The sequence below is a fragment of the Rhinoraja longicauda genome, chromosome 4 (genome assembly GCF_053455715.1).
Source record: "Rhinoraja longicauda isolate Sanriku21f chromosome 4, sRhiLon1.1, whole genome shotgun sequence".
Lineage (NCBI taxonomy): Eukaryota > Metazoa > Chordata > Chondrichthyes > Rajiformes > Arhynchobatidae > Rhinoraja > Rhinoraja longicauda.
This window is the reverse complement of record NC_135956.1, coordinates 55674232-55687178: the sequence shown is the minus strand read 5'-3', so window position 1 is coordinate 55687178 and position 12947 is coordinate 55674232. Positions and strand designations below refer to the sequence as shown.

At 37.6% G+C, this 12947-nt stretch overlaps 1 protein-coding gene across 2 annotated transcripts in view; it reads left to right on the top strand.

The window, feature by feature from the left end:
* The window catches only part of LOC144592771 (arf-GAP with SH3 domain, ANK repeat and PH domain-containing protein 1-like), a 161833-nt gene extending 149661 nt beyond the window's left edge, over window positions 1-12172 (top strand). For both annotated transcript variants that reach the window (XM_078397758.1, XM_078397759.1), the window contains exons 26-29: window positions 1622-1680; window positions 3439-4307; window positions 6091-6213; window positions 8176-12172. In XM_078397758.1, the coding sequence (XP_078253884.1) occupies window positions 1622-1680; window positions 3439-4307; window positions 6091-6213; window positions 8176-8250 (1126 nt within the window). In that variant the 3' untranslated portion in view covers window positions 8251-12172. The remainder of the gene's footprint in view (window positions 1-1621; window positions 1681-3438; window positions 4308-6090; window positions 6214-8175) is intronic.
* The last annotated feature ends 775 nt before the right edge of the window (window positions 12173-12947 follow it).

The following is a 12947-nucleotide window of genomic DNA, read 5'->3' as shown; positions in this document are numbered from 1 at the left end:
AATATTTTTGGTTATTTAACATTTGAAAGGACAGGCAAAAAGGAATGGGGAATATTATAAAACAGCAACATAACTTTTAAAAAAGGATCTTTGCTCAGTATTTATCATCAAATAAGAACAGTTAAGGTAACAAAAATCATTGGTGGGTGTTGTTTATGGACTGAAGAGAAGATTTCTTAATAAACATTCATTTACATATAGACTGGAAAAGCCAAATTAGAACAAATTATGTAGAAGATTAATTCCTGGTTCCTGGATTAAAAATGAGGTGAACTTTTAAATCAATATGATGAGGATCCAACTAGGGGATAGACTATTTTTGATCCATTACTGTGCAATGAAAACAGGTTAATTAATAATCATGTTATAAAAGGATTCCAAAACAGTGAATATAACATAAAATGTTGCATTATTTTTAAAAACCAAGTAAGGAAAAGACCACACAGGTCAAATGGGGATACTATATAGTTTGTATGTAAATGGGAGGGCCCTGGAGATTGTTATAGAGCAAACGGACCTAGGGGTACAGGTACACAGTTTCCTGAAAGTGGTGACACAGGTAGGTAGATAGACAGGACAGTGAGGACATAAGAGACACAAGATGCTGGAATCTTGACGAAGAAACAATTAACTGGAGGAACTGTGGGTTAGGCAACATCTGGAGGGAAATGGACAGTTGACAAGTTGGTGTTCCTGAATCTGGTAGTGAAGGAATTCAATATTCTGTACCTGACAATATGGCGAGAAGAAGGCAAGAACAGGATGCCAGAAAAAGCTAGAGGCAGTGTCATGGCGAAGTATAAGATACACTTACACAGGTGTGTGAAAAGGAAAGGTTTAGAGGGATATAGGCCTGTTTCCATGCTATATGATCCTATGACAGAGATGGGAGAATTTATAATATAGAATAAGGAAATAAAAGCAAAATTAAACATATTTTGTGTCTGTCTTCCTAGACAATCCTAATTACCAGGGGAATCAAGAATTCAGTGCAAATGATTCTCTGGATATACCTGGTAGAGTAGCCTATGCAGAACTAGCAGATGTAGTGGGTTTGGCTTTTTAGATTTGCCATAAAAAACATATCAACTGCTGTTCATTGAGATCATGTGTTTCATATATTCGTTTTTTCCCCTCCCCTCCTCCTTGCCCGCCCTGCTAAATACTCCAATCCCATTGGCCAGGTTCTCTTGATTGGTAGAGGAGATAGAAGGTTTAATAATGTGGCCATTGTTTTTGATTTAAGATGAGAACCAATCCAATGAGCAAAGGAACAAACTAACAGTTTTGGTTTCTGTCCAAATTACCCACAAATATTATCCAGTTCTGATTCACAATAGGCGATGCCCTTTGTCATTCTGGGCCATGCTCATCAGGTGGGAAGACTGTCAGGATGATGCTGAAAGAAACAGCATGGTCTGGGCACCAGGCAGCTCAGCAGTCAGCAGACAATAAGTCCTTTCATTGCAAACAAAATATTTGTGTTTGAGAAATATGCTGGAGAAAAACAAAATTGGAGTTTCAAGAGATTGCATTTTTTTAAGCATGCTTTTATTTTACTCTTGAAAGCAGGATTCATAAAAAGTTAATATTTTAACTGTTAACTGTTTTATTTACACAGTACTGGAACCACAAAAACTGCCTTAGGCCCTCGAGTGCTTCCAAAACTACCTCAAAAGGGTAAGGTTAAGTGTGTTGCATTCAGATGTTTAATCAAATGTTGTACTGTTTTTCCATGTTTCTTCCTACTTCAGAGCTTTTTTCACTAAATGCATTATCTGCTATGCATTCTATCTGCATGGAATTAAAATCTAGTTACCTAAAAGTTTTGCATCTGGTGTATGTTAACATCTCCCAGCAATGTTAAGCTTGCCAGATAGTTCAGATTTCACTTCTGTGGAAGGGTCCATGTGCTCAAAATACATCTTCACACAAGTCATACCTTATGAAATTCTACATCCGATGGCACACTCACTTCACTCACATTATAACTCTGAAAATAAAAGTCCAAACATAAAAGCACACCCTAAAATTAGTTTTTAAAATGTATAACTACTTACACTTACATCAGCAAAGTTCCCACAATGTGGCTTGCACAAGCCTCCCTCCTTACCGCTGAGATCTTCATATCAAATATGGCCAACTAAACACCACAGCACTTGTGCAGGAACCCAGTAGATCTGTTTGCTGTCTGGAACCACATAACAGAGCGCTTCACTTCCTTTTCGCCCCTGTCAATCCAAAATTCTGTTCACACAATTATAGTCAGTTATTGTCAGGTTCTCTATACTATCTGTCGCACCCTCGCTTTCATCTCCTGGGGTGTATTATAGTTTCTTCTTCTAATGCCAAAAGATCTTGCATCACTCAGCCCTCACATGATAGCGTGGCTCTTTGTCACCATCACTAACTGCTAGCAAATCTTTAGACTATCGTTCCGTCTTCCCAGAGTGTTAATCATCCATAGCCATTAGTGCCAAATGTTACCAGGTTTCAAAACACTAATTTGATTTTCAGGCATTGACCCTGAAATTAAGAATCAAACACTTTGTTGCATTATAAAAACTATATAAAGAGTTTGAAGCACAAAGCAAACAGTGTCAAGATTTCAAAACGTGATCAGTCTGAGGAAGGTTCTCGACCCGAAACGTCACCCATTCCTTCTCTCCAGAGATGCTGCCTGTCCCGCTGAGTTACTCCAGCATTTTGTGTCAACCTTCAAGCTTTCAAATAGTATGCAAGCAAAAGCTTTTCACTGTACCTCTGTACACATGACACTAAATAAACCAAATCTAAGAAATAATGACACTAATTCATATACCATTTTTAAGCCTCTCAATTTCTAAGAGTGAATCACGCATAACAGAATGGGAATGGGAAGGGTGGGTGGGGAGTGGTGAGGGAACCAAGTAACCACTGAGAGAGTGGTTTTTGTGAAAAGCAAAAAGGGGTGGGGAGGGGGAAATGTGACTGGTGGTGGGATCATGTTGAAGTGCCTCAAGATTCCACATGTGCAGTCTCTTGTGTCTTCAATAAAAATCACTATTTGAGTTGACATTCACATCCTAGTTTCCCAATTCTGTCGTCATTAAATTGTGCATCTCCTCATAACAGCATTTCATATTGAGAACATTGCGAATTAGCAGGAGAATGGTTAGCTTTCTGTCATGAGATATAGAGGGACAGCAAACTCAACATTTCTCAGTTGAAAGAAAGCTGCAGTAACAGGTGAAGATGATAGAGTATGTGTGAAATAAAAGTTTTGTATTTTATTAACTGATTTGCTTATCCCTTATTGCATTTCTGATGTTTGAAATTAAATCCATAGTTCTATATTTGATACCGTATGTTAAATAAGTTTTATTTCCTGCTTAGTTTTTTGAAAACTATTGAAAATTTGATTGCCTAACTAATCACCCTGCCCATCTTTACTACTAGTGTCCCTGAGAAAGATTGATAGCATTCATCACAGTTCAGTTGATAAATCCAGTTCAGAGACTTTCCAAAAATTGTCGCATTCCGGGGACCTACCACAGAAACTGCATCATGGTGACCAGTCCCAGAAGCCATATCATGGTGACCAGTCCCAGAAGCCACATCATGGTGACCAGTCCCAGAAGCCAGCTCCAGGGGACCTACCACAGAAGCCACCTGGTGACCTACCACAGAAGCCAGCTCCAGGGGACCAACCACAGAAGCCACATCATAGTGACCTACCACAGAAGTCAGCTCCAGGGGACCTACCACAGAAGCCACATCATGGTGATCTACCACAGAAACCACATCATGGTGACCTGCCCCAGAAGCCACATCATGGTGACCTGCCCCAGAAGCCACATCCTGGTGACCCGCCCCAGAAGCCACATCCTGGTGACCTGCCCCAGAAGCCACATCCTGGTGAACTGCCCCAGAAGCCGCCTCCAGGAGACCATCCCCTGAAGCCGCCCCCAGGAGACCATCCCCAGAAGCAGCCCCCAGGAGACCATCCCCAGAAGCCACCTCCAGGAGATCATCCCCAGAAGCCACACCCAGGGGACCTTCCCCAGAAGCCACCACCCGGGGAACTGCCCCAGAAGCCCAAAGATCTTCCACCAAAGCCACAGCCAGGAGAAATCCCACTAAAGTCCCACGTAGAAGTCATTCAAAAGCCTCAGTCTGGGGAGGTATCTCAAAAGCTTCAAGCTGAAGAGTTTTTTCCAAAAACACTGATTGGAGACACACCACAGAAAGAGTCAACTGATGATACAAATGATACTTCATCCAATCTAGCCGAGACTCCTGTGCCTCTGCCACGTAAGATAAATACAGTAAGTGCACTTTTTATTCCCCATATTGAATTTAATTAGCAATCCAGCATTTAGAGAGTGAAAGAGAAAAAGATAAATAGGAGTCTCAATGACACACTTCAAGCTTTAAAAAAAAAACATACCTCCTCTCTGTATAGAAAAGAATCTTAGTCATTTTGCATGTGGAAAAATTTGCTAGATTCTAGTACTTTTGGAAACTTCACTGTGTTCTGCCTTCTGTCAATTAGGTCTCCCGCTAACAAGAAAAAAATGTATCTCTAGCTTGGTTAAACGTTGATAATTTTCAAGTCCGCAAATGCTGAATTAATTTAGTTGCACTAAGTTGCTTTTACTATCTGTTCCTCTGACTCTCATTTGGTATCAGCTAAGTCTTGAACATCTCTAGTCTTTCAAGGGAATGTCGTTAGATTGGGAATTCCAACATTCAGACTGAACAACAATGAATTAATATTTCAGTCTGTAGGACAATAAGAAATATGGACAAGCGCACGTGTTTCAGCACCTTAAGCTGCTTTACCATTCAATATGTTCATGGCGGGTCTCTTTCCTCATCTTAAATATTCCCTTATTGATTAAAAGTCTACCTCAGTTTTGAAGATATAAATTGATTCAGCCGCCATAGGTTTCCTAGACACAGAGTCAAACAACATGGAAATAGGCTATTCAATTCATCATGTCCACATTTACCAGTGGACCCCATCCACATTAATACAATTTCCAGCATTTGACCAGCCTTCAAGGGTCAGGCAATTCAAGTACTCGTCTAGACACCTCCTAAAAATTGTTAGCGACTCTGATTCCAGGTACTCTCCACTCTCTGGATGGAAAAGGTTCCCCCCAAATCCTTTCTATAATCTCTCAAAAGGACACAAAGTGCTGTAGTTACTCAGCAGGTCAGGCAGCATGTCTGGAGGACATGGAAAGGTGATGTTTCGGGTTGAGTCCGAAGAATGGTCTCGGCATGAAACGTCGCCTATCCATGTTCTCCAGAGATGCTGCCTGACCTGCTTAGTTACTCCAGCAATGTCCTTTTATGTATTAACCAGCATCTGCAGTTCTTTGACGCTCTATATCTCTTACTAGTTACCCTAAATGTATGTCCTTGAGTTTTATTTACTTCTGATAAAAAGCAAAGATTCCTGAATTCTACCATATCGAGACCCCCTCATAGTTTTATATTCCTCAATCATGCATTCTCCTGACCTCTGCATCAGGGTAATAAGTAAGATGTAGGATACAGAAATTGGAGAATTATTTGATGTTGTAATTTGTTCTTTATTTGTAAACATGATTTTTCAGAACTTGAGTATTTTTACATCATAATCAAATACATATTTTGCAAAAAATAAATAAATTGTGAAACGGTCAAATCTCTGACAAAAAGAAAATACATGGCATTAAATTATATTGGTATATGTGTATTTTTAATGTGCAATTCACAGAAGAATCCATTTGGCCTGATTAGGTAGTCTTGATCTTATGGCAGAAGGCAGAGAAATCAGCAGAGCCTACTTCCAAAGAGTCTCAATTAGGTCACAGGCTGCCCTATCTGTTGTGTATTTCCAGTGCTTCCTGTTTTATTTCAGAATTCCATATCCTGCAGTATTTTGTAATATTTTATATGCCAAGATTCTGCAAGATGTTGCATCATAATAGGTTCCTTCATCTTCAATTATTTGCAACTCATAGATATTAAAGAAACTGAAGAAAGGTTGTAGTTGTTAATATTATGACTGAAGAACACTCAAAATATACTCTCAATTACCACGGTTTGCTTTCATAGGCAAAGAATAAAATCCGACGAGTAAAAACTATATATGACTGCCAAGCAGACAATGATGATGAACTTACCTTTATAGAGGGAGAGGTGATAGTTGTGACTGGTGAAGAGGACCAGGAGTGGTGGGTAAGTGTTTGTTTTGGAATATCCAACTTTGATTCTTTTTTCATTCAAATCTCCGATTTGAAATTGGAGTAACTGAAGCTATTGCAGTTTGTTGTTACACTGGCAGAAATCTCATAGCAGTTTATGGATTTTGTGCATGTGCAATTAAACCTAATCCAGACAGTGTTATCCAGCTCATCTACAGTCTTCCCTGTTGCATTATTTGCTGTATCTGGAACTTAAATTAAAACACGTAATATCACTAAAAAACTAGAACCAGCAATGGTTACCATGTAACTGCTGTACTGAATATAAAAGCCCATCAAATTCATTGCTGTCCTTCAGGGAAGGAAAACGACCAACGTCACTGGTCTGACCTATATGTACTTCTGGACCCACTGATGTGATTGCCCTTACCCATATCCATGTTTCAGGGGCAATTCGCAATGGAAATGATATGCTGTCATTGCCAACAGCATCCACATTCCATGAATGAAGAAAACGATGATTCCTCAATTTGATAAGGACTATTTACAATCATCTTGGATAAAATGATCTGTAATTTTACACCATGTTCAGTAGAGTGACATTTTAAACAATGCACTAAAATATCACGGCTGCCGGGCATCCTCTGTGGCTCTCCAAAACTAAATTTATGTTTGGAGACTAATTAATTCCCTGAGTAATTGTTGAGACTTTGTGGAGTTTTTTTTTAATATTCTTTATCTCAGGATGAGGACATCACTGACCAGGCCAGCATTTACTGGCTGCCCCTAACTGTTCTGTGAAGGTGGTGCTGAGCCGCCTTCTTAACTCATTGTAATCCATCTGGTGAGGCCACCCTTGTTAAATTAAAGGTGTTCCAGGACTTGAATAGATCAAGTAATCCTGAATAAATAGTGACATTATTACCAGTGACATGTAACGATAAATAGTAACATATTACTGCACGGGATGGTGTGTCGTTTTACATATTTGTTAGAATCATGTATTGTCCAGATTGAAGGACAGTGGTAAACTAGATGGGTATTAGTGACATTCCAGTAATGTGGTTAGGTCATACGGTCATGTGATAGGAGCAGAATTAGGTCATTCGGCCCATCAAGTCTGCTCCACCATTCAATCATGGCTGATCTGTCTCTCCCTCCTAACCCCATTCTCCTGCCTTCTCCTCATAACCCCTGAACCCGTGACAGTGGCACACTGTTCCATGCTCACTTTAAGTACATCAATTTAATCAATTTAAACTCCTCAGCTGCTATAGTGAAATTTGAACTTGTATCTTCAGATCATTGGTTCAGAATCAAAACTGCCAGAATAGTACCCAGCCATAGTGCTACAATTTCCCTCCATGCAACAAAGTTTGGTAAAGAAAACATTTAAATGTTGGAAAGTGTTGTGATAAGGTGGTGCTGAAGTTTAGTAATGATTCTGGGGAAAATGATAGCTATTTGGTATGTGAGCTGAGGGAAAAATTGAAATCAACCAAAAAAATGTCAGAACTACGTATAAAATAATGTGTATTGAACTAGTTTCACTGCTTATAAGTTTCTCTAGCAAGATTCAAAATTACTGATAACTATCACTTTTTGCAAAAGAGTTGAACCAAATGGTAAAAGCGAAATCTTGCTAGCCAGACACATATTTAGTTTTTTTTAGTTTAGAGATACAGCGTGGAAACAGGCCCTTCGGCCCACCGGGTCCGCGCCGACCAGTGATCCCTGCCCATGAACACTATCCTACACCCACTGGGGACAATTTTTACATTTACCAAGTCAATTAACCTACATACCTGTACGTCTTTGGAGTGTGGGAGGAAACCGAAGATCTCTTGAGAAAACCCACACAAGTTACTGGAAGAACATACAAATTTGGTATAGACGAATGCAACACATGTCCTGAAGGCAAAATAGAAAATTGTTTTTCTTTTGTGTGCAGCTTAATGTTGCATTTGACATTGATTTCTTGCATTTATGTTGACAGATTGGTTACATCGAGGGGCAGCCTGACAGAGGTGGAGTCTTTCCAGTCTCCTTTGTGCACATTTTATCTGACTAACCACCAATGGACTGGCGTCACATTCTCAAAGGTGGATTCTTCCATTTGACATAGTAAAGCGGCTGCAGCTACCCTATCTATGTGCATATTTTGTACATAAATGTTCAAAAATTCTTTTATGCTCACCTAATGAGGTGACTGTATAAATACTGTGTTATTTGCCTTTGCCAGTATTATAGTAGCCTTGGAACCTGGCACGCCTTACTTGGTGTACTACAGTCATCCATGGCATCTAGCACTTATTAATCTTACCTATGCTATAGATAGGATATATCTCCTGCCTGCTTATCAAATCATAAGCAGCCACATTGAGTAATTTAACTATATAAGCTTTTATTCTCAATATCATCTCAGTATTCTGAACAAAGTAAGAGTTGTTTTGCTGAGGATACAGCCAGGTTTCAGTTTGCACTGATCCTCTTTGTTCTTCTCTTTATAACATGGATGCTGTGCATACTGTTCTTAATGTGCTCATAGACTTTTGTGATTTTAATTGTAAGTGGTCAGACAAAGACACGAGAATGAATGCTTGAGGAATTTGTTAAAGTTTATTTCACCTCATTTTGAGACAACATGTAGAGAAATCCATACAAGGATTTATTGCCTGTTACATCTGATTAGCAATTTAATAAACTAAATTGGCCTTTTGGCAAACCCACTGAAAATGATTGAAAATTAGAGCTGAGAAATTTCAAGTTTGTTAGAATTTTAGAGCAATGTTTGCTTACCATTTTAACAGATAGGTTGTTGAAAAAAAAATGCCTCTTCATCCATTCCCACTTAACCTATTTATTAGATTACAAACATTTCATTGCAATTTATTAGTTTAATTTTTAACAGTAAAAATTGGAAGACTAAAGTACCTATATGATTTATATACTGATGGAATTACAGGATACCAACAGAAACACATCCAGTCTTAGCTGCAGAAGAGGGAATATCAATGTCCTGCCTCAGAGGTCAGTGTCCTGTAGTTATCATAACATCAAGGGGCATAGGGGAGTTCTTTAATAGTTGATGTTTATTCACATTTAACTTCAAGTGGTATATGTTGCAGGCAGCAGTTGTACACGGTGAAAATATACAGTTATGTTTTAAATATTAAATTACATATGTTTACCTAATTTGGAATTGTGCATCAATGATGTACTTCATTAATTTTCCCTCCTTTCTCCTATTATCAAAGTACATATTATACATGGATATCATAAATTGCAGTGTTTAACTGCAAGAAAGATGTTGAAAGCTGTTCATGTTACATCTCTTGAAATGTACTTAACCTGTGAATGTAATCATTGTATGGATAATTAATCATTAGCGGAGTGGGAGACAAGTGAGCGATCTTACCAGTTTTTAAATATACCTACATATTCATCTTGGTTACGTGCTCTGTGATAGAGAATAAATTGCATTATTTGCACAAATCTGGAACTGCTTGGGGAACAAAGTGACAGTGGATCTTGGGTTGCTTAAGGCTTTAATGACTATACACCTTCATATTCATTATTGATATTCAGTTATTCCAACTTGTATTAGGGAACCAAAAATAATATAGAATTTTGAAGAGGTTTACTTGCATTTCAATCATTTCCAGGAGAAAGCGTAGGTCTTGGTGTTTCTTAGAAGTATTCAGTTAATATGGGTAAATCTTAACTAAACAATAACTGTTTTCTTTAAAAAGGATGTAATTTAATTCTAAAGGTACATAATTTCTGTAAGTAGACTTAGATAAAAAAGGAATAAAAACTTAAATTGCATATGATGTGTTACCTCTGAGACAAGACTTCTCGCCTGGTGCTGCATTGGTCTTGAATTATGTTAAACTATTGCCATATTCCCATCTTCATCTTTCACAAATATTCATGCCTACAGAATGAGTGGTTGGGTTCCAATTCTCCCACCCAACCACGCCGTTCCCAGCAAGCTGAAATTATTTGTCTTCAGTAGTTGCGAACAAGCTATTGACAGTAGATTTTGTGATGTATTCATTGCAAACACCGACACAAGATACTGGATCAGATTGGCAGAATTTGATTTGCTCGAGCTTTTCATACAAACCATTGTGCATAATGGGAAATGAATAATAGCTGAAATTTAACATGGTAAAGCATATTCAGTAATTTGAAATGACTGCAATGTGCTTAAAGCCACAATTGTATGTGGTTAATTATTCAAATGGGTTTATTTCATTTTAAAACTGTTACATGTGCATTACTTATAATCGTATATGAATGATAAACAAGTGCTCTAGATTTTTCAGTAATGTATCTCTTTTATCTTGGATTAGGCTCCCTTAAAAATATATCATGTAAATCAGCTGGTACTATCAACCTACTGGATGTAAAGGTGTACAGTATGACTGCAGCTTCCCATATCATGTATTTGCAGTTTTTTTAAAATTATGTACAAGAATTGCTGTGGGAAGATATTTTAAAAAACAAACTTGTTTGTGTTCAGATATTACATTGCAACATAAAATCCTGTGATATGTTCCAAACTGAATGTAGTTATTTTCTCTCATTCCTTCTATCAAAACGATTAAGTCTTTAACATGAATGCTGTTTCCTCCGTGCATTCAATACCCAGTGCCAATTGCAAAAGTCAGTCTCGCAGATCTGAAAACAGCAGTTGAAATCAATGCCATTATTAAAATGATTATTTAACTAATGTTATCAGGAGTATTAGAAAACAAATGAACAACATTAATTGTATGGTCAATTTTCAGTTAATGGAGGACGGTAGAATATGCCTAGACATTTGAATGGTACTGTAGCGACAATTCAGGTTTACGTAACATTACACGTGTTAATTGGTAGCTGGAACTGCTATGTAGTCTCAATGTATGTTGAAATTCTTGCTGACATTGAACTACCAATAATAGTAAAGTTTTACAAAGTAAATGAACTCTATAATTCTAAATCAGTGAAAAATGTAATTATTTCTTGATTTTTAACAGCTTTGTGGTATGGGGGGAGTATGTCAACAAGAGAAAGGGAAATAATTAATTCAGGTTTGCCAATAAATAAATCATTGCTTTCTCAATTTGAGTGTTCTGAAAACTAAAGGAGACCACTAATCAACTTTTAAAGGATGTGATTTAATTCTTAAGGCACATAATTTCAATAAATTAATTTAGATATAAAAGAATAAATTAGATTGAATATGACATTTTGCCAACTGAACAAATATGGATTTAATAACAAAAGCTCCCAAATATGTTGCAGCCAATTTATCTTAATTACATATATCAATTTTTTTTTAAAAATTGTTCAAATTACTTAAGATTGTAAAATATTAAAATGATAAATCAACATAAGTATTGTTTATGGTTAATGTGAGCGCTCAGCCATGCTTCGGGATTACAGAACAGTATGTGCTCTGAAATATTCTATCCAACATTTTTAACGTGCAGAAAACAGCAGGCCTGCAATTTCCTGATGCATGATTAGTGGAGAAGAGCCTCCATCAAATTAATGAAATCAATCTGATTCAATAAAATGTTATGCCCTTTATGGACCTTTGTTATCAATGGTAGACACAAAATGCTGGAGGTAACTCAGCTCGTCAGGCAGCATTTCTGGAGGAAATGGATGGGTGATGTTTTGGGTTGGGACCCTTCATTTGTTATCAATGGTGTTGTTATTTTATGCAACCTCTTGCTAAATCACATCTAAATTCATCTTAAATACTAAAATATACTCCAGCTCATTTAAATGCTGTCTCATTTTCAATCAGTAGAATACAGTTAAAGGCTATTATAAGTTTGGCGCCTGTTTATGTGCAACAAACTATTGATAATATGGGTAAAGATGGCCATGCTATGCCAGTTTAAGCTGGTGCCATAAGATCGCAGTTTCTTTTATGCATTTAAATAAAGCTGATATTCTTGTATTTCAAACTGGATCTATTTAAATGTTTACAAACAGAGCTCAAAATGAAATTTTAAATCTTGATTCACTGGATTTGCCTTAAATAAAGACTTTGGACACACTAGTGAACATTACCATTCATTTTCTGTCTGTAAGTCATGGGGCAAATGTCCCGTTCCTCACTTTAGCACTGTATTATGAGCACAGATGGAATTGAACCATCGATAAATTAGTTTAGTTTTAGTTTAGAGATGCAGTGCGTGAACAGCCGACCAGCGATCTTCGAACATTAACACTATCCTATACCCACTAGAGTCATTTTTTTTACATTTACAAAGCCAATTAACTTACAAACCTGTACGTCTTTGGCGTGTGGGAGGAAACCGAAGATCTCAGAAAACCCACGCAGGTCACAGGGAGAACGTACAAACTCCGTACATACAGCACCCGTAGTCGGGATCGAACCCAGGTCTCCGGCACTGCATTCGCTGTAAGGCAGCAACTATCGCTGTGCCACCCCTGACAAGACAAGACAATTACTGACAAAACAATTATAGCTGTTCTGGGAACCACTTATTTTCTACAACAGAGGGCACAAATTATTTTTTTAACATTGCTAGATTTCTTTTTTTTTTATTGGAGGTATGCTTTAACATTAAACCCGTAAACACTTTCTAATTCTTGTTTTAATACATACAAGCATACGTAAGCAATGCTTCCTTTTTACTCCCAGCCAAACAAAGTGTGCTGTTTTTCATCTAAAATGTTTTAAAATGTGGAATGTTTCAGAAGTGTGAACCCCTTCCTCTACCCCAAGATTGTTTTTGT